At 38.1% G+C, this 21,767-nt stretch overlaps 2 protein-coding genes across 6 annotated transcripts in view; one reads left to right on the top strand and one right to left on the bottom strand.

The window, feature by feature from the left end:
* The window catches only part of CCDC152 (coiled-coil domain containing 152), a 30,717-nt gene extending 22,208 nt beyond the window's left edge, over positions 1 to 8,509 (top strand). For all 4 annotated transcript variants that reach the window (XM_032337490.1, XM_032337491.1, XM_032337493.1 and 1 more), the window contains 4 exons: positions 3,026 to 3,128; positions 5,049 to 5,176; positions 7,424 to 7,507; positions 8,318 to 8,509. In XM_032337490.1, the coding sequence (XP_032193381.1) occupies positions 3,026 to 3,128; positions 5,049 to 5,176; positions 7,424 to 7,507; positions 8,318 to 8,467 (465 nt within the window). In that variant the 3' untranslated portion in view covers positions 8,468 to 8,509. The remainder of the gene's footprint in view (positions 1 to 3,025; positions 3,129 to 5,048; positions 5,177 to 7,423; positions 7,508 to 8,317) is intronic.
* A 71-nt stretch (positions 8,510 to 8,580) lies between these two features.
* On the bottom strand, positions 8,581 to 21,438 carry SELENOP (selenoprotein P). 2 transcript variants are annotated; one of them, XM_032337488.1, is made up of 5 exons: positions 21,312 to 21,438; positions 17,793 to 18,008; positions 16,832 to 17,044; positions 14,798 to 14,915; positions 8,581 to 10,056 (listed from the first exon to the last, which is right to left on the bottom strand). In XM_032337488.1, the coding sequence occupies exons 2-5, from the start codon at positions 17,993 to 17,995 to the stop codon at positions 9,421 to 9,423; spliced, it is 1,170 nt and encodes a 389-aa protein (XP_032193379.1). In that variant the 5' UTR covers positions 17,996 to 18,008; positions 21,312 to 21,438; the 3' UTR covers positions 8,581 to 9,420. The 2 variants fall into 2 exon arrangements, with proteins under 2 accessions (XP_032193379.1, XP_032193380.1); XM_032337489.1 differs by having other exon boundaries at positions 21,264 to 21,384.
* Between the last annotated feature and the right edge of the window lie 329 nt (positions 21,439 to 21,767).

Genomic DNA, 21,767 nt, shown 5'->3' with positions numbered 1-21,767 from the left:
TCAAATTGCTGTACAGCATTTGTCTTATTGAATTAGAGAAAAAGGGGGGTTGTTCTCATTAATGAGGACAGTCAAAATTTGGAAAGGAAATAAATATGTGTATATGTGTGCCAGAGTTTTTAACATATACAGATCTTTAAATAATTTGAAGGACTCAAGTCTCTTTGAGACTATAATACACTAATATATCACTTGCATTTTTTATTTCCACCAAAAGCAATGTAACTGTTGTGATACATATTTACATATTTTTAATTATGTTAACAGAATTTTTACTCTAGAGTATACTCTATTTTTTCAAAGATTTTATTTTTAAGTGATCTCTACACCCAACACGGGCTCAAACCCACAACCCTAAAATCAAGGGTCACACACTGCACTGACTGAGCCAGAAAGACACCCCTAGAGTGTACTCTATTAACACTTTAAAATATTTTTATTATAAAATAAATGAATCTTTAATCTTTTTGGTTTGAGTAATCTGTTGTACTTTTATTGCATCATCCAAATGAAAGGAGGATTTTATTTGATCACCAATTATTTCTCTCCCAAAGGCTACCATACCCTCTGCTACTTTTTCTTTTTTTCCCATAGGAACAGCATATGACAGCAATTATAAAACAGATAACACAGTACCTAGAACATAAAAAGTGCTCCGTAAATGTCAGTTCCCACTGCCCTTTTGGAGGCTTATTATCATTTTTGTCTTATCTCCCAAGAGCCAATATGTCAAACTGGCAGACCTAAGGTTTCCAAAACTCAAACTGGATCTTTATCAAGCTTAGAACTTCAACTTGAAGGATCATTTCCAAATTCAATCTGGTCCCTCACTTGAGATAATTTAAATATCTCTGGAATATATCCCACCCTTTATTTTTCTTTTCCTTTATCCCTTTCTTTTCCTCTTTCCTATTCTTTCCATATTTGCTTCTAAAGCTCAACTATATGTATAAAAGTTAGGGTATAATTGGGACAGAGAGAAGGGGGAGAAATCGCTGCCTTCTTTCTCTTCTAAAATGTCAAACCACAGAATATTGCTTTGCCTAGGATACTTTAGGAGTTTTCAAAGGGGTGGAAATTAAAGAGAAAATAAAATTAAAGAGAAAATACCATAATCCAAGATTCAGAAGTTCTTAATTAGCAGCTGTTCAAAGCAAACTAAGGATGACCTCAGTCCAATGAGAAGTCTCTAGCACAAAATATCCCGGCACATCCAAAGCATATGGAGAACCACTCTCTAGAAAAACACTCAGGAGGTACCGAATGACCTTATTTATGAGACTGGAAGAGGTTTTGTAATTTGCATACAGAGGATCCTTAGATTTTATAAAAAACAAAAACACAACATGGGGGTTTCCCCTTGTAATTTGAAGTTCCCAGAAGGTGAATGAAAAGGCAACCAAGAATAACTTCTTGGGACTTGGTCCCCTTAGAAAGAGAAAAGAATCAGATTCCTCAGAGCTGACGCAGGTTAAAGCTGGGGAGAAGAACTTAGTGAGGTATAGCCAGGCCCAAACCCACCTATTAAACTAGCCTTTTTGCCTGGAGGCTGAAGTGAAAATTCTTTTTCCAGATTAACGGGCGCTTTCCACTTCAGTGTTAGCATCTTCCCACGGCAAAATCAATGGGGAATGGAAACATACATAGACTTGTCTCTTGTGGTTCCTCAGAACAGCAAGTGCTGAGTCAGGAGTAGTTTATGAAGGCCAACTCTGGTTGCCCATCTAGAAATCTAGATACATGCATGTGAAAGGTGGCAGTTTTATGAGAGTCACCCCTATATTCACCTGCCAAGCTTTAATTACTGTCAATGGTTAGATAGGTTTGGCTAGTCCTATAAGTTGCCAGGCAGGTTAAGTAGCACAAGCAGTAGCACAAACATTATCTCCCCTTGAACTTCTATAATCTTGGCACACGTACCTCCATGTTTAATTACGGACATCTAACCTCAGTACCGCTGAATATCTGTTGAAAGCTGTGAACACGCGGAGAAAAATGCTCAATGGTACGCATGCATACATACCTGTGTCTAACTTTCATACAATTTCAGAAAGTTAATGGATCATCAAAAGCCCACTTCCTGGGTCTAGACTAGGAAATTTTGACTTAAGTAATTCTTGTTGGCACTCTTATTCATTCAACAAATATTACCCAGAGATATACACTGGGAGTTGGAGTTACAGTGATGAGTAAAACTAAGTCCCTTCTGTTAAGATGTTTAGTTGAGAAGAAGCTTTTCTTGAACCTCGTGCCTTCATTGACGTACGTTTCTCAGCATCTATTTCACTTTTATTCTTGCTGCTTTCCCTTTTCCTGCCTACATCTTGGGCCCAAGAGTGGTTTCTTTATGTAAAATTTCCCTCTGGAAAAATTGTAAATTTTATCTTGGGTGACTTTCTCTCCAACACATCTCTGACTGCCCCTCAGCACCTTAGCACAATAATCACTTCCGTGCTTTAGCAACCGAGGAAACCAGTCTCGGGCACCTGGTGAGAACTTCTCCAGTCCCAAATTCATCGTTCTCTAGTCTCCTCCTCATAAAACTAACCCTTACTGTGGGTAGTACCTAACCTTCTTCTGGGAATTAAGGATGTGTATATAATTTTCAGAAATAGACCACATTCAAAGGATTCTTACATTACATTAAGCTTGCCAGCTATCGAATAGAACCAAATATTGTCTCTAAAGTATAGCTTTAATGGACATATTTTAATGTTATCATGGCATTTATTCATTAACAATTAGCAAAATATTTCGAGCATCTATGATATGTTAAACACTGGTGATGAGTATTCAGGAAGTAAAGATAAGAAGACGTTGTCTCTAGAAGGTTTCTATCTCCTTGGACCAGAAATTGATCCTTCTCAAAGCTACGCATTTGGGACATAAGCAATACCTTTTTCCCTTGAGATATGATTACATATTAAAAATTAACATGAATTTTTAGAATTTTACCTTTCTAATTAATGGAAGGTTGTGTACACATATTTAATTGAAGAATAAATATATATATTTAAATCTTTAGGAATATAAGAATAATATTGCCAAACTTATGAGTGAAATGAAAATCAAAGAGGAGGGATATAAGATAGAAATAAGGAAACTTCATCAGGATATGCAGGAAAAAAGTAAGTTATTTTTAACTTGCTGAATTCTAAGACATCACAAAATAATTTAAATGCTTGTAAAAAATAAAAAAAGAAAAGAAAGAAATAAGCGCATGTAAAACATTTTTCGGTAATTGCCAGTATTCTTGAATGAACATCGCCTTGATGCATTTTAAGTTTTGTACCTTTCTATATATTTATGTGATATAAATTGCAACATTTTCAAACTGGATTTATATTTTTTGCACTTGCCATTACTTAATATGAAACAGCTAATGTGCTTATAAGATTACAGCAAAATGTGTAATTAATAGCTTTGGTATTTAGTCTGCATATGGAATATTATTTCAGTAATGAAGTTTTCTTCCCTCACTAAAGCAGCTCTCATGAACTTACACGGAGCGTTAATTGGTTTCACGAAAGTAATAAAAACTTTTCTTAGTATGGGCTCATACTTATGTACAGTATATGAAAAACTTCACTGGAAATGCGTAAGTCAGAATATAAACCTACATCTACAAAGTGCTAGAAGAAAGCATAGAAGATAACTTTTGTGAACTTGAGTTATCCACAACTTCTTGGAAAGAATTAAAATGCACAGACAATGAAGGGAAAAAAAATTTTTTAAGGAAAAAATTCTAAATTGAACTTTATCAAACTTACTAACTCTGTTTTTCAACACTCTTAAGTACTAGACCCTGATCCCAAAGACTGAATATGGCTCCGAAGCATTGGGGAAGATGGGGGGAAAAAAATCTCCCAGCAGAGGGGTGCCTGGGTGGTTAAGTGGGTTCAGCCTCTGCATTTAGCTCAGGTCATGATCTCAGGGTCCTGGGATCGATCCCTGCATCGGGCTCTCTGCTCAGCAGGGTGGGGGGGCCTGCTTTCCCCCTCTCTCTCTGCCTCACTCTCTGCTTGCTTGTGATCTCTGTCTGTCAAACAAATAAATAAATAATCTTTTTTTAAAAAAGCTCTCAGCAGAGAAAAAAATAAAAGCCAATACATATAGAGGGGGAGACGTAGGACATTCTGTGGAATAATAATCCATCTCCTACCTTTTCTTTGTGCCCCATAGAAGGGTTAGCAGATAAAAAGCCAAAAACTGACTAGGGCTGGATTCTTTGGCTGTTTGAATTATAGAATAAAAAATGGAAGTGGTTTAAGGTTTTGTGAAGGTGATGGCCATACTTAGAGGTATGCTTTAGGAAGACTAACCTGGCAACAGTGTATAGGGTATAGGGACTTGTGATTGAGCGCCTGGACACAGAGTCCAAGTGAAGAAAAACAAGGCTTGAAACTAACTATGTAGTGGAGCAGTCCTGGGTGGAGAGCCCTTATTGTTGGGGCTTGTGGATGAATTGACTCTTTTCTCCCTAAAGTTGGAAATTTCCTTGAGGCTCGCATCCTGAATGACATGGTATCAACAATAGGAATAGGAAAGTTGAGAGAAGAGGAAATTTGATGAAGCATAGAGATGTGCTGTGAATATGACAGACACCCAGTCATGTGGAATAGAGGTTAGCGGGGGGTTGATGTAGCTCTGAAACCATCTGGTAATTTGGAGCCCTCTATATCTAGGAAGCCAGGCTTTGTGTCCCTCTTTAACTACTAAGTCTCCTATTCCTTATTATATATAAAATATTTATGTATATTGTATATATATAGACATATATGTTTATATAGATATAATGTATGTAATTGATGTTTAAGAATACAAATCAGTTTATTTGTTCAAAAGCACTTCCCAGGTAATCTTTGCATTTCAAGCAGTTTGCAGGGGCTTACCAAAAATATATAGAAGCTTACCTGTGTATAAATTCTTTCTAAAACATGTTTTTATTAATAAAATCTACTTTCTTATAGATTGTTTAAAATGCTAACTATAAATTTATAAGATTTTTGAAATGTTAAAATGAATTAACTTTATTTACTTTTGTTCAGTTGAGTCAAATGAAAAAAAGCATAAAGAACTGATAGAGAAAAAGGAGGTAGAAATTTCAGAGTTAAATGCAAAGTTGAGAACACAAGAAACGGAGAAACAAAGTGAAATTATCAAATTACAGTTAGAGGTAAGTATGCACGAGTTTGCTAAATTTGAAGATGCATCCCTTAGTCTAAATAAGACTTTCTTTTCCATCACAGTGAGATAAATTTCAGGAGAAGATAAAACTGACACACACACCCACACACACACAGGCTCACTCTCCATCACATGCAGCTCTCAAACATCGGACACAGCTAGCTACCTTGCCTTTCAGCACTTGGCCTGAAGGTGGGACACTTCAGTCATTGAAAAGGTCCACAGAGACTACTGTTTCCTCTGGGACAGGAGACCTGCACCTCAGCATTTCCCACACTGTGTAGCTGAGCCTAGGCAAGCATCAGAGGACCACCATTCATTCCAGCAGTGGAGCGAATGTTTCTAATCTTAACATTTTTCTCTCTTCAGCAGAAATTGTGGAACGCTTGTAAACCACTTAGAAATTCCTTCAGCTTTGTTAAAAAGAGATAAGTTGGGGCACCTCGGTTGCTCAGTCTAGGTGTCTGCCTTCAGCTCAGGTCTTGATTCCAGGGATTGAACCCCCCATCCGGCTCCCTGCTCAAAAGGAAGCCTGCTTCTCCCTCTCCCACTCCCCCTGCTTCTCCCTCTCCCACTCACCCTCCTTGTGTTCCCTCTCTCACTCTGTCTCTGTCACATAAATAAATAAAATCTTAAAAAAAGAAGAAGAGCAAGAAGAGCCAAGTTGCTCTCTAATAAACTTGTGGAAAATACTTACCATGCAGGTAGACAAACCAGATTTTTTTTTTTTTTTTTAATGTTCAAGGGACTTCAAATAAAGCATCTCAAAGGTCAAACTAAAGCCCTTTCAGGAGGTTGTTTAACCAGATGTCAGAATCTCTAAGACATGGATGTTTTGAGAATGTATTTATTCTTTAAAAATTTTTTCTAGATTCTACCAATCTCCATGTCTATCATTTTTCCATTGTTTTTCCCCAACCGGACTCCCACTTTACCTTTTGCTGTCAGAATTCACCAGCTTAGTTAGCTTACTATTCATGTTCATGAAAGCTTGGTATCTCTGGGTGCTTGGTAAGGTACAGCGGTGAAATCTGTATACTCCTTGTGCAAAGGGGACTGATGTTGACTTGACAAGCATTTTGCTGCTGCCACTTTCTCTGGTCAAGTGGGGCCACAACCCACAGAGAGGAAGGGCTGGATAGCCAACTGAGATATAGTAGGCCATGTTTCAAGATTTACCATCAACTTCTAATCCATTTCCTGAAAATGTGTTCTGTTTGCCATCTGTGCCCTGTCCCTGGTCTAGCCCAAGTCTGTTGTTTACACTGATACACAGAACTTTTTGTTATTCATCTTTATCATAGCTATCCATTTACCTCCCTAAACCAGAATACAATCTCACTGAGTTTGTTTTTCGACCACAAAGAGGTCACACTAAACTCAGCACGAAGGGAAGAATTATAAGGGAAGGCTTCGTGGAATACATAGGTGGCTCAGTCGGTTAAGAATCTGCCTTCAGCTCAGGTCATGATCCCAGGTCCTGGGATCAAGTCCTGTATCAGGCTCCCTTCTCAGTAGGGAGCCTGCTTCTCCCTCTGCCTGCCATTCCCTCTGCTTGGGCTCTCACATGCTCGCTCTCTCTCTCTCTCTGACAAATTAAGTAAAAAAAAAAAAAAAAAAAAGCGGGGGGGAAGATTTTGCCAAAAAAAAAAAAAAAAATGACCTGTAAGAACAACTTATGAGAATTTTTATTAAACCTGATTCAGTTTAATGTCAAACCAATAATAGTTCAAACTAAAATTATATCCAAATTCTACTACTCAGCCTCAATGATTTTACAGAAGGGTAATATGAGTTTTTACCCCATGACTGTTGACTACACTATTTTTTCTTTACTAAAGGACATTCATGGTAACATGAAAATATTTTTACCCATCTTTATGTTAACTAGATTCCTAATCCTGGTTATCTAGATTCCTTCCTAATGTCTTAACAAAAAGATTATGCTGACTCTATCCCCAAATCTCCAAAGCACTGCCCAGGCATTTGGTACTTTTAAAAAGTTCTCCAGGTAATTTAACAGGCAGCAAGGTTAATCTTGTTTGGGTGTTCTTTACTCTTTCTTAAAAATTATTCCTTTAAGGGAAGACTTCTCTATCCTGTGTTACACAGAGAATATACTTAAATCACAGATTATGTTAAAAATATAATGAATTATGCTTATATTTACAGAAATAATTGTTTTAGTTGTTTAGCTAGAATTTTCTCAATAACTTTCTTTTTAAACTTGATTCAGTTTGATGCCAAACTAGCAAGAGTTCAAACTAAATCAAAATCATATCCAGATTCTACTGTTTTGCCACAGAGTATCTACAGAAGGGTATGTGAGATTTTCTTCCATAGCTATTTCTTAAGAAAATATTTTCTTAGTGTGTTTCTATAAAAGCTGTCTAGTATTTATTAACGATATACTTAATGGTTTTTCTTAAAATATATCACATAATCAGGAAGATCTTGGGTTTTAAATAATCTTTTAAAGTCACTTTCAATTTGGGGTGCCTGGGGGGCTCAGTTAAGCATCAGACTATGGGTTTCAACTCAAGTCATGATTTCAGGGTCATGAGATTGAGCCCTGCATTGGGCCATGTGCTGAGCATGAAAACTGCTTGAGATTCTCTCTCCCCTTCTCCCTCCTCCTGCCCCTCCCCACTGAGTGCTCTCTCTCTCTGTAAAATAGATAGATAAAACTTTAAAAGTCACCTTTAATTTAAAATTGTAAATCTTAGCAGTAAATTAAAACATTACGGAAGTCTTTGACTCTTTGGGCCATCTAAGGAATTCTGTAATACATTCTGAACTAGGGGTGACCTACTATTCTGAAGTTATTTAGGCACTCAGATAATAGGTTTCTTTTTGTTCAACTCCTGTATGGTTTATAGCTTCAAGCTCTATCGGGAGAAGGGAATAAACGAGAACAAATGGTGCTAATACGTATTTTGGTATCCTTAGTCCCCTTTCACCCCATAAGTCTCCTGTAGATAAAATTATAAACCTTTCAAAATAAGCTCTTTTAAAAATACCTACTTAAGAAAGAAATGCAGTTTTTACTGTTTTTTTTTTTGTTTGTTTCTTGTATTTAATCCTCCTGTTTTCTGAATTGCAGTAACAAATTTCATTCTGCTTTATTTAGAAGCTTCAACATCTTCAAGAAGAAAAAAACAAGGAGATTGCAGTTCTTCGGAATACCATTCATGATTTAGAGCAACGTCTCTCCCTTAACAAAGATTCTGATCTTAAACCTACTGGGAAAGGTTCCTACCTTAAGCGTAGACGGTTTTGAGTAGGAAAGTAAATTCACTAGTTGCTACCTAATTTCTTTAAAAGCAGTTTATTTACTTCCATCATTAATAGAACATACTGCCCAAATAATAACAAAGAGAAAGGAGAGCTTCAAACTTTTTAAATTGAGTTTATTTAAACAAATCCACATCTGGCCAATCGTGTACTACATTCTTGCTTAACAGTATTAACCATAAAGGAGTTCAGGTTTATAGGCCTTAGTTTACCTATTGAACCATCATTGACTATGGAAATACTTTCTAAACAATCAACAGACAGACAACATTCTTTTATCTTTTCCATTACAACTCTCAAGACAGACTCTCAAATTTAAGAGTATGATATGCTAGATAAAGAAAATAGGATATAGGGGCTTCATTTCATACATGATAGTGAAAATCAAGACTCTTAGATATACAAAGTGTAAGTAGATATTTAAAATGTAGTCCTAGCAAAATATTCATGGGTCAGTATTTCTGGAACTTAAAAGATGAATTCACTGAGTTCTTTAAAGGTTTACTCAATTAAAAACCTAAGATTTAAAAGACTAAGATATTTTTTTGAGAAATAAGAAAAAAATGGAAAACATGTCTTTGTTGTTCCTTCTCCATTCTAAATTGCGAACTATCGAACAGAAACCCCTAGGTCATAGTTTATGTCTCTGTTCTCATTAAAGCAAGTAGAATGCTGGAAAAAGAAAAAGAAAGACATATTAACCAAATGCTGCAATCACCTTTATAATAAAATAATGAAAACATGGTTTGGGCAAAAATTTCTTTGATTTAAATTTTTAAATTTGTAAGCCAATGTAATAGATTTCTCCATGTTTGTACAAATCCAATTCTTATTTTTGGATCAGTATTAATTAGAAAGCTTATAAAATGCTGGAAATGAAATTGTCCAGACCTACTTGGGGAGTATGTCTTATTTAACTATTTAGTATGAAGGTCATTTTCACATTTTGGCCTTATTTTTTCAGCTTCAATTGGTGCTGGCTTCTGTGGGCTGAAGCTGCTGACTTGCTTGTCAGGCAGCAGGAGGCAAACGTCACTGTCAAGACTCAATGACGTTCTCCTCTGCCCACAGGCCCTGTCAGCTGCATAAAGAGGGGAGGGTTTCCTTACATTGTCAGGTGATTGCAGACCCTGTTTTTTCAAATATCAGATGTCGTCAGTGTCAGCATCAGCTGCTAGGGGCCAACCCTGAATCTTTAGGCAATGTGCAGAGTAACTGATTTATACAACCCTTTCGTCAGAGCTTCTTTTGTGGGACAGAAAGTTGTAAACCTTCACTTCCTGCTGGCAGATCTCAGTTCTCTGGGTGGCCCTGTCTTTGGTGGGTCTTGTGTTTATGGTGCTGATGAAGGCCCTCAGGAGCGGGATACTCAGCCGCATCTGGGGCTTCTGGTCGCTGAGTCTCCGAAAGCTCCTCGTTCCCATGATGCTGATGCCCATGCTTGTGATGGTGGTGGTGGTGGAGGTGGTGGAGGTGGTGGTGGTGGTGGTGGTGATGGTGTGGTTGGGGAGCCTCCGTTGTGTTTCCCACAGTAGGCGAAGATACCATTTCACAGAAGTCTTTAGCTTCCAGGGTCTAGAACAAATTTACAATCACTTATCAATAAGTGTAAAGATTTAGCAAGAGTGCACAAAAAATGATTTGCAGAGCTACAATATGTAACATTCAAGCCAGTTAATTAGGATTGAACTGGCTTTGTTTTTCTAGAATTATATTGAGATACAAATCTGAAATCGGTTTCAACACCTCGACTTACTAATATTTGCTTTCCGTCATACCTAATTACAAACTGCGTCTTATACAAAATCTGCATTTAATCAAAGATTCCCCAAGCTTCTTACAAGGGAATTAACATTAGTGTTTTGTAAATACATAAAATACAGCATAAGCCAATTAAAATTTAACAGTTCACCTAAGCTTCTAAACTGGTTAAATCAACAGCAGAAATCAAATTTTTCTTATCAAGAGGATTTCCCAAATTTTTTAAGAATTCTGAAGAAGAGGGGTGCCTGGGTGGCTCAGTGGGTTAAAGCCTCTGCCTTTGGCTCAGGTCATGATCCCAGGGTCCTGGGATCTCTGCTCAGTGGGGAATCTGCTTCCTCCTCTCTCTCTGCCTGCCTCTCTGCCTACCTGTGATCTCTCTCTCTCTGTCAAATAAATAAAATCTTCAAAGGAAAAAAAAAAAAGAATTCTGAAGAATTAAGAGACAGATAAGGCTTAAAAAGAACACAAAGGACCTTATTTACATCTGCAGAAGGAAGACTAGATTAACTGGTTAAAAGAACTTACCGCTGATTGCAGTAAAGTCAAACAAATATCAAGTCTTAGAAGCAGCTGACCTACACAGAACCTTTCACACCTGTATCACTTTATCATTCTATTCAAATATAATGCTATATTCTGAAGCAAACTAATTTCTGGTAACTCAAAAATGCCAAAAAAAACTCTGCTCGAAATGAGTCATTTTTCATGCCTCAACTTACGCCAGGAAATGTTTTGAACTTCACTACTTTTGTTACTAGGTCCCTCCTGTCAGGCTGTGGGGGGCAAGGAGCAAATCCCACCAATCTTCTGCTGAGCAAGAGATTCCATTCTGCATCAATCTAGTTAATTTACTGCAAGTCTTTTTTTTTTTATTATTGTTTAGTGTGCTCACAAAATCATAGCCTCAAAGCTTACAGATAGAGCAGCGGCATACGAAACTTTTACCTAAAGTGATTTGTAAGCACAGTTAGTGAGTCTTTGGTCTCTCACACTGATCTTTTAAGTGTTCACCGTTTTTGAAAAGTTAAAAATTCCACTGGATTTTTGCATACAACTATTAAATGGTACTTTTAAGAATTCAATGTAATTTTTAAAGTTTGTATTCAAATTCCAGTTAACATACAATGTAGTATTAGGTTCAGGTGTACAATATAATGATGCAGCACTTCCATTCAACACATGGTGCTCATCACAACAGATGCAGGCCTTAATCCCCATCACCTGCTTCACCCATTTCCCCGCCCCCATCCCCCCTCCCCTCTGGTAACCATCAGTTTGTTCTCTGCAGTTAAGAGTCTGTTTCTGGTTCTTGGTTTGCTACCCTGCCCCTCTTTTCCCCCCTTGGCTCATTTGTTCATTTCTTTTTTTTTTTTTTTTTTTGCTTTGTTTATTTTATTTCTTTTTTTCCAAATTTTTACTAAATTCCAGAGAGTTAACATTCAGTACAATATTAGTTCCAGGTGCAGAATTCAGTGATTCATCACTTACATAGAACACCAAGTGCTCATCACAAGTGCCTTCCTTAATGCCCATCACTTATTTAACCCACCCTCCCTCCCACCTCCCCTCCAGCAACCCCGAGTTTGTTCTCTGTAATTAAGGATCTGTATCTTGGTTTGCCTCTTTTTTCCCCCCATGTTCATTTGTTTTGTTTTTTAATTTCCACATATGAGTAAAATCATACGGTATTTGTCTTTCTCTGACTATTTCATTTAGCATAATACTCTCTAGTTTCATCCACACCGTTGCAAATGGCAAGATTTCATTCTTTTTCTGGCTGAGTAATATTCGTGTGTGTGTGTGTGTGTGTGTGTGTGTGTGTGTGTGTGTGTGTGTACACACATATATTCCTTATCCATTCATCAATCAACGGACACTTGGGCTGTTTCCGTAATTTGGTCATTGTAGATAATGCTGCCATAAACAGAGGGGCACATGTATCCTCTTAAATTAATATTTTCATATTGTTTGGGTAAATACCCACTAGTACAATTCCTGGATCATAGGGTAGCTCTATTTTTAACTTTTTGAGGAACCTCCATACTGTTTTCTAAAGCGGCTGCACCAGTTTGCATTCCCACCAACAGTGTAAGAGGGTTCCCCTTTCTCCACATCCTCACCAACACCTGTTGTTTCTTGTGTTACTGATTTTAGCCATTCCGACAGGTGCGAAGTGGTATCTCAATACAGTTTTTGTATTTCCCTGATGATCAGTGATGTTGAACATCTCTTCATGTGTCTGTTTGCCCTCTTACATGTCTTCTTTGGAAAAATGTCTATTCATGTGCTCTGCTCCATTTTTTTTTTGTTAAGATTTTATTTATTTATTTATTTGACAGAGAGAAATCACAAGTAGATGGAGAGGCAGGCAGAGAGAGACAGAGGGAAGCAGGCTCCCTGCTGAGCAGAGAGCCCGATGCGGGGCTCGATCCCAGCACCCTGAGATCATGACCTGAGCCAAAGGCAGCGGCTTAACCCACTGAGCCACCCAGGCGCCCCTCTGCTCCATTTTTAATTAGATTACTAGGGTTATTTGGTGTTGAGTTTTAGAAGTTTTTTATATATTTTGGATACTAACCCTTTATCAGATATGTCATTTGCAAGTATCTTCTCCCATTTCATAGGGTGCCTTTTAGTTTTGACTATTTCCTTCACTTTTGAGAATTTAATACTATAAACAATTTGACATAGTAACAATTTGGTAAATGTTTAAAATATACCACATAGTGTTCTAAATGTTCAAAGATTGGTATCAGTAGTCTAATTTCAAAAAACCAATTACTATATTTTATCAATCCTACATTTTATCGATCCTTCAATGTATTTTTTTCACATTTTAATGTCTTTAAAATCAGAATGCATCCTACTGTTGATAGTGTTACTACATTGTGTCCTACCTTGACAGAATTTTTTTAAATAGTACATAAAATAGGGCGCCTGGGTGGCTCAGTGGGTTAAGCCACTGCCTTCAGCTCAGGTCATGATCTCGGGGTCCTGGGATCGAGTCCCGCATCAGGCTCTCTGCTCAGCAGGAGCCTGCTTCCTCCTCTCTCTCTCTCTGCCTGCCTCTCTGCCTACTCGTGATCTCTCTCTGTCAAATAAATAAATAAAATCTTAAAAAAAAAAAAATAGTACATTAAATAATGTGTCATTTAATTGATGGCATCTAGGATACAATGAAATAGGAAAAGTCCAATTTGCTTTGGCATATCAGATATATATGGATATTATTCCTATTTCCAGGTGGCTCACAAATTTTAAGCATTTATGGGAACTGTTTCTGCCTTTGTTTAAATATAACTGGGTATATTTGTAACTATTAGGCACTTGCAAAAATGCAAAATACTAAAATAACCCCAGAATATGAGGAATCAATATTAGCTAGCATTTATTAAGCACTTAGAAGTCAGACATTGAATTAATACTTTATTGCATTATCTCAGTCTTCCCCTCTTTAAATGCATTAGAATAAGCTTCATAGGATTATGACAAAGATTAAAATGTGAAAATTATATAACTAGAGTAATTAACCTATTGTGCTTAATAACAACTAAATTAGTTAAATATTTCATTAAAAATTGAGATAGCTTTCTTTACATATGAAAAAATCTGAAAGATGTATAGCTCACAAATTAAATTCAGAATTATTTTTAGGGGTGCCTGGGTGGCTCAATGGCTAAGTATCTGCCATTAACCTCTGAGCCCAGCGTTGGGCTCTCTGTTCAGTGGGGAGCCTGCTTCTCCCTCTCCTTCTGCCTATCACTCTGCACACTTGTGATCTCTATCAAATAAATAAATAAAATCTTTTTTTAAAAAAGGAATTATGTTTAAACCTGAGTTTAAATTTTTCTAATTTGCCCTATTAAGGAAAACTGTTTGGAATTATTTTCCTTTTCAACATGGGGAAGGGGTTCTAGTTAGTATAAATTAAAATCAATTCCTTGAGTATCTTTTCATAAACCATATTTAAAGAGAGCTTCTTATAACAAGGAAGAAATATTCTCATAGTTGTTAGGAGAGAAATAACAGTAATGAGTAGAAAATCTATTCTGTTGTGAAATAAACATGGTGATTCTGGCTACAAAATGGGCAGACAGTGTAAGGGCTTCACAGAAAAGCTGATCCTTGACAAATTAAGTAGCTGTCTGGGTCCCAATTCCATTTCAGGTAATGCCATGAATTAGGTTTGCTATCAGTATGCTCTTATGTGAACACATTCAGGATATTATAATAATGTTATTTTATGTTAGCTGAATTCTTTGAGCACTTTGAACACACGCAGTATCATTTGGTGATATTTGAAATATGTGATCTATACTGACTTTTGTTTTCAAAACTTCTAGATAAAAGCAGAAATACGGATCTTGAAAAAAATGTCTTATAGTACATGTTACATAATAGAAGGAGTGTGTAATTATAGAAATTACTGTTGTTTATTTTTAATATAGCCAACAGAAACACTGATTAGCTAATTGGTCTTGAAACAATTTAGATAGCTCCTAAAAGATTTTCTTTTTTCTCCCAGTAAAAATAATTGAGGAAAATAAAATACCGTGAGAGAGCAATTTCCACACTTCTCTTCGCAGTAAGCAATCTTAATGGCTTCTTCTACATATGGGAAAGTTAGGAAGGAATAAGGCAAACCAAGATGGTATACAAGACGGCCACATCTGAAAAAAAAAGACAAAACACAGTATCATTACAATAGTTTCTGTACCGTGATCGTATATAAGCAGTTTGGGACTTGTATTGTTGGCTTAATGGTCTTAAAACGGACACCCATCCATTCATAACTTCAGTAAATTTCCTTGAATGGGATCTCAGATGAGCTCCCTAGCACTTAATACCACCTTATGTCACAGCAAGGATACAGTGAATCTAATAAAAGCATTTCAAAATGTTATAGATAAACCAACATTAATAATATCAAAACTATGTTAAGTTTAGTCACTATGACTTGGTCAAATACAGTTTGGTAAGACACATAAACTCTACCAATGCCCAAACCATTGACTTATTATAAACTGGGCTCTGCAAATCACATGAGGTTTTCATAACTACGATGGCAGCACAAATTCCACACAACAAAAAATTTACAGTGCAACAAAAAAGATCCTCATTTCTTAGCAAGTAGCCCATTTAGTTAAAAAATATATCTGATGCAGGGGTGCCTGGGTGGCTCAGTGGGTTAAAGCCTCTGCCTTCGGCTCAGGTCATGATCCCAGGGTCCTAGGATAGAGCCCCACATCGGGCTCTCTGCTTGGGGGGGGAGCCTGCTTCCCTCTCTCTCTGCCTGCTGTTCTGCCTACTTGTGATCTCTCTCTCTCTGTCAAATAAATAGATAAAATCTTTAAAATACATACATACATACATACATATATATATATGTATATATATATGATGCAATGAAAATTTCAGCATAATGAAAGAAATGGAATTACAATACTTGGTATTCTCAGAAATGGTGGAGTTGAAATGTCCTTGCCCACATTTTACCCAGGATATATAACATTATGTGAATATCAAAGAACTACACTTTGCAACTATCTAAACAAGGAGTTTATAGTCCGAAAAGAATACATAATATTAAAAATATTTAGAGTATTATGGTGACTAAAATAACACAATAAACAAAAATACTTAGAGTAAGATAAAGTAGGGCTTAGTCCTCAACAGAGGCTGGCTCACCATTTCGGAGAGTCCAAAGAAAACAGCATCAACTAGTCATGCTGGTCATATCAAATAATGTAAGCACCTAGGTTCCCTCAAAATACAAATGTTTTATTCTTCAAGGGATCAAAAGCAGATTTATGCAGATTAGACCTAAATGATTAACATACTTTATAGTTTAGAAGTTCAGGTATGTCACTCTTAAACTATTAATCAGATCAGAGATAAGCAAGTGGTCTGCAAAGTATAGTTACTCATCTGCAAAATTCTCAGGTTAGAATTGTCTATGATATACAAATTGCTCCTTCTTTTTCAGAATGCTAATCATGGGGGGAGGGCTGGCATATAGTCAATTTTCTGTGTTTCCCTATTAGAATGGTGGATTCTTCTGCACAAAAGAAAGTCATTTCAAAAACAATCTGAGGTAAAAAAAAAAAAAAAAAGAACAATCTGAGGGTTTTGAAGGGGGTGGGTGGGAGGTTGGAGGAACCAGGTGGTGGGTATTAGAGAGGGCAGGGATTGCATGGAGCACTGGGTGTGGTGCAAAAACAATGAATACTGTTATGCTGAAAAGAAATAAAAAATTTAAAACAAACAAACATTAAAACCGGGGTGCCTGGGTGGCTCAGTGGGTTAAAGCCTCTGCCTTTGGCTCCGGTCATGATCCCAGAGAGCCTGCTTCCTCTTCTCTCTGCCTCTCTGCCTACTTGTGATCTCTGTCCTTCAAATAAATAAATAAATAAATAATCTTAAAAAAAAAAAAAAAAAACATTAAAACCAAACATTTTAATGTGTTCATTCTGAGTATCTGGTAATAAAAACAAAAGAAGATGCCTTATTTTAAACCACTACTCTTAAATTAAATGCAAAGCAGGTTATGCTTTAATTTGGTGTGTGTGGTGTGTGTCATACACACCTGTCATATATGAGGAAGTCATCCTTTTTCCCATTTAAGAGTGTCCAGACATCTGTTTGGTTTTCTTCTTGTTGATAAACAGGAATATGCTCTGAAACCTTATTTTTAAGATTCATATATTGTAATTGAGAAGAAAGTCCTTGATGATTAACAACAACATAAGAGATGTTCAAATATCCTTCTTTCTCCAGTTTTACTCGCAGGTCTTCCAATCTGAAATATTTGGGAAAAACGCAAAAAAGGAATAATCTCATTTATTAGTCTTCTCTCTCCTCACTACTTTTTACATGAAACTCTTGCTATTTTTTACTTATATCTCTTCTTTACATTGTTGTAAAAAACTAAAACTTATGTTTTTTCAATTATTTATTGAATACTTGTGCTCAGTTAAAACCTCATGCTAAATGACTGCACAAGCAATAACTCATTTGGTCCTCAAATTAATCTTACAAAGTGTACATTTTAAAATCCATTTCACAGAGAATTCTACCCAATAAATACTTACGGAAGAGCCTAACAAATATATTTGTTATACATATAATTTATATATACATTTTATGTATTTGTGAAATGACACAGGACGTTTGATGGCAAGTCTAGTGTTGATGCTCCTCCAGCTAAGCACTCGCATTTGCTTCCTCTATCAAAATAACACATTCGCAGGATTACATTTTAGAACATTTCATTACACAAGTAATACATACTTAGTAAGACATTATAAACTATGGGTCCATAAAATGAAGAAAATTTTTCTATAATCCCAGGAAAACCACTATAAATGCTCTGGTATAGATCCTCCTAGTATACTCTGTTCTAAGATGTTTTAGGCAAACATGTATAGTTTTCTAAAGATGTGATTTAATAAACACATCTTTTCCATTTCTGTGTTTCTTTTATGTGTGTATGTACGTGTTCAATAGCTTTCCCCTTGAGAAGTCCTGGAGCACAGAACCACACTCACCGGGACGCCTGCAGAATGCACAGGTATCAGCTGGCTTGAAGAAGGGCCACCACTGTCACTGAACCACTTGAGTTCAGCATTGGATTCTGATCTCCTATGCTCCACTCGGGAGGTTGCTTACACATGGTGCTCTGTCCCTGGCTCTCTGTTCCCCTCGCTGGGAGGAGACAGAGAGCCAGGGCAAGTCCCAAGCTTCTCCACATTGCTGGGGTTGTCCTGTAATAGAGGAAACCTTTCTGTCATCTCCACGGGTGACTTCACAGTCATAACCAGGGATTTCTATAAATCCAGCCAGTGCCCTCCCCCTTCCCATCAGCAGCTAGCCCGGGATTCCATCTCAGTGTTGCCGGGCTCCTGATGTTGGACCTGCCCGCGCCAACCTTCCCACCCAGAAGGGGTTAAAAAATCCGCCAGAGGCAGGGGAGTTGTCCAAGCATCTCTGAACCACCTGGCTTGGCCAGAAACGTTAGTGAAGCTGTGGAGACCTGCCTCAACAGGCAGCCAACTACTTGTCTAGAAGATAAAGGTTTAGAAAAATTTTGAGATTGTGGCCTCTATAGTCAAGTAACATTCTGCAAACAAGATTTTTTGAGATGCAGGCGCCTGGGTGGCTGGGCCGGTTAAGTGGGTTAAGGGTCTGCCTTTGGCTCAAGTCATGATCGTGGGGTCCAGGGATGGTGCCCTACATCAGCAGAGACTCTGTTTCTCCTTCTACCCCTCCCCCATCTCATGTCTCTCTCTCTCTCTCTCTCTCTCTCTCTCTCTCTCAAATAAGAGCTTGGAGATGCAAGTTCTGACTGCTGGCTTTCTGCCCCCTATCAATCTAAGAAAGGAAGGAAAAGAGCCAGCATGGAAAGAGAACCCAGGAAGAACGGAGGTGGCAGTGAGGGCAATTTGTCACCGTGAAGGTGGCTGAGGTGGGGCCCTTAGCTCCGCAGGTTCAAGCATTCTGCATTTCTAAGTCTCCTGCGTATGGCTCTTTTGTTCCTCTTACTCTTTAAAGTCTAGCTCTATGTTAACAATAAAGGGTTTGAATCTTTTCAGGTATAAAACTGCCTCCCAAATTGTTACTACCACATCTGAGGTAAATACGACCAAAGAAAAAACTCTGACCAAGGAGATATGCCACAAATCACTGTCCCTCTACCACGCCAAACTCACTGCAATCAAACTCCGCCCATGTATTGGCCACCATGACTTTCAGGAAGTTTCTGTGCTCTTGGGTAAAAAGATGCCCTCTTCTAAGTAGAAAAGTCCAGTATCTGACCAGAAATATCCCCAAACTAAGGCTAACTCTCCCAGCAGTGAGGTACACATAAAACAAGGGATCTGTAAAGAGGTAGCAAAAATAGGAACTCATTCAGCAGAGATGAGCAGAAAAAGAAAAAAATCCACCCAGGGACAGGCTTATTCTGATATAAAAGTCCATGGAGAGACAACATTCTAGAACTGGGAATTTGGCACATTTTCAGGTGCTAATCTGGGATAAGAAAGTAAAAGTACTTTGGGGGGACACAGGGGAGGGAAAGAAGGTGGGCAGCTAATGATCAGTTACCCAGAGAGAGCCCAGAATTAAGATGCGTATAGAAAGGCTAGAACCAGACTGAGTGGGGCTCTGGTGCACTGGTAGATGTGGACAGAATTTTTAAAAACCTGACTATCTTTCACATCATTTAACACCACAAAATTCCTACCTGTATAGGGTATCTTGGTAAGAGTCTAACTAAAAGGAAAGAGGGGGGAATTAAAGGATTTATTAAGTCCATCCCAACTATTCTAACATTTTTAAGATTCTACTATTTAAAAATAGAGGTTGCATCTGGACTCAATCTAGGGGATTTCTTTAGGATGTTATTTCTACTGATGGCACAATTACCCTTATTATAGCCACCACTCACTGAGCATTTATGGAACTCGACAGGGTGGTGCTAAGCACCTCCCCATAGCTGCCAGTTCATTCTTACGACTATGGGACCATCACCACCCACCCCCTTCTGCAGCTTGGGAAACTGTGGCTGAGAGCGAGTTCGGCATCTTGCCCAAATCCACACAGGTGTGAGTCACAAAAGAGACTCAGTGGGTTAAGCCGCTGCCTTCGGCTCGGGTCATGATCTCAGGGTCCTGGGATCGAGGCCCGCATCGGGCTCTCTGCTCAGCGGGGAGCCTGCTTCCCTCTCTGTCTCTCTGCTTGCCTCTCCATCTACTTGTTATTTCTCTCTGTCAAATAAATAACTAAATCTTTAAAAAAAAAAAAAAAAAAAAAAAGAGACTGGATTCAAACCAGTTCTGCTAAATCCATTAACAGCTATAGAAGCCGGGGTTTTACTGGTTTATGCCTGAGGAAGGCAAAGAGAACATCAAAGTATTTCCATTTGTTTTGTTTCTTACTAGAATGGAGGGCGAGCCCCTACTTTCTAGAACATAATTTCAGCAGCTATAGGATCTTCAGCATAAATTCACCACTTGGTGAATTCATCACTTCAACATGTACATATCCTCTCAAGGGGCTAAATAGTAAAGATAAATGAAAAAAGACTCTTCCCCTTTTGCCTCATTTAGTTTTTTGATGAAAAAAGACAAAAAACCATTGGCCTAGGGTAGTGGCTTATGCAGTTCACAGAAACTTTTTTCTAGGCTGTTCAACTTTATATTCTTAGGATCATTTCTGCATAATAAACATTTGATTATCATAACTATCAGATAGCTATGTTAAAATAATGAAGATAGATAACTCAGCTGGAAATACTGGAAGCTATTTAAAGTAACTGTCAATTTCACTAGTCCTACCACTTTTCAATCACCAAACAAGATTCTTGACCACATGCAGACTTAACATCTGTTTTGAATTCCCCCATTAAAAGGCAAAATATGCAGAAACTTCCCCAGCCCCCAAACTCCAGGCTGTCCTCTAAGGGCCCTTCCTTGTTCACCTGAAAGTACCCACTCACCTTGTACACTGCAAAACCCTGCATTTCATCAAAGACAACCTCTTCCACACAGTGGACACACCCTGCTCCCCACCCAACTACCCCCCACACCAGCTCTTGTGTTGTCCTGTGCGGTGATTTCTGAAACCGCTCACAGTACCCCTGGACATTTCCACAGTCCTGCAGAATGGCCACACCTGTCTCGACCCCCTCAAACCCAGGATCTGATTGTTCCTGAGATTCTCTGCATTTCCGTGGGAGACCGACCAGCCTGAACTCACAATACCGCCTACAAAACAACACAACTCTTTGCAGAGTTACCCCCGTCCAGCAGGCAGGGCAGAAATCTGCAAGGACTGTGCCTCGTCCCCAAGGCAGAGCCTCACCTACCCCACCCAATTCCGGACTCTTTTGTTCTCTTCCTTTTGTATTTTTTTTTATTTCTTCCTTTTGTATTCTTTTTATTTCATTTACCCATGTCCCTTTTTAAAACTCTATCCTAAGGACAGAAACATTTTATCAGGCTCAAAATCAAGTTATTTACCAAACTCTGAAAGAATCAAAGATTGGCAAACACAAAGTTGGGACTTACACAACCCCTTCCAACCAGCCTGCTTCCTCTCTCTCTGCTCCGTCCGCTGCTCCTCCAAGCTACGGCCAGCGCCCTGGTATTTATAGTGCTGTTGTTTACCTCGCTCCAGCCATAGTCCGAAGTTCATTGCCTGCTCTGGCTGTGACCTTCACAAGCAGAGCAAACCCTTGAACGGATCATTATAAACAACTTAGAAAAAAGTAGCAAGTCCTGCCAAGCAGAAAATGGGGAGAAAGTTTTTTTGCAATTACTGATTTATTCCCTATCCTTTTCAGTCACCCCAGTATCTAGGATTTAATGGTACAGTCGGGGGGCGGGAGGAAGGACTAAGGGTAAAAGGGCCTCCAAGTCATGTTCTTTTTCAAACTATAATACGGAAAAACATCTGCTGAGCCAGCAAGTGAAGCTGCTGCTTTTTTTTTTTTAAGAGGGTTTTGTGGCTTTTTTTTTTTTTTC

This window comes from Mustela erminea, chromosome 3, assembly GCF_009829155.1.
Source record: "Mustela erminea isolate mMusErm1 chromosome 3, mMusErm1.Pri, whole genome shotgun sequence".
Taxonomy (NCBI): domain Eukaryota; kingdom Metazoa; phylum Chordata; class Mammalia; order Carnivora; family Mustelidae; genus Mustela; species Mustela erminea.
This window is presented reverse-complemented; position numbering and strand designations above follow the sequence as displayed.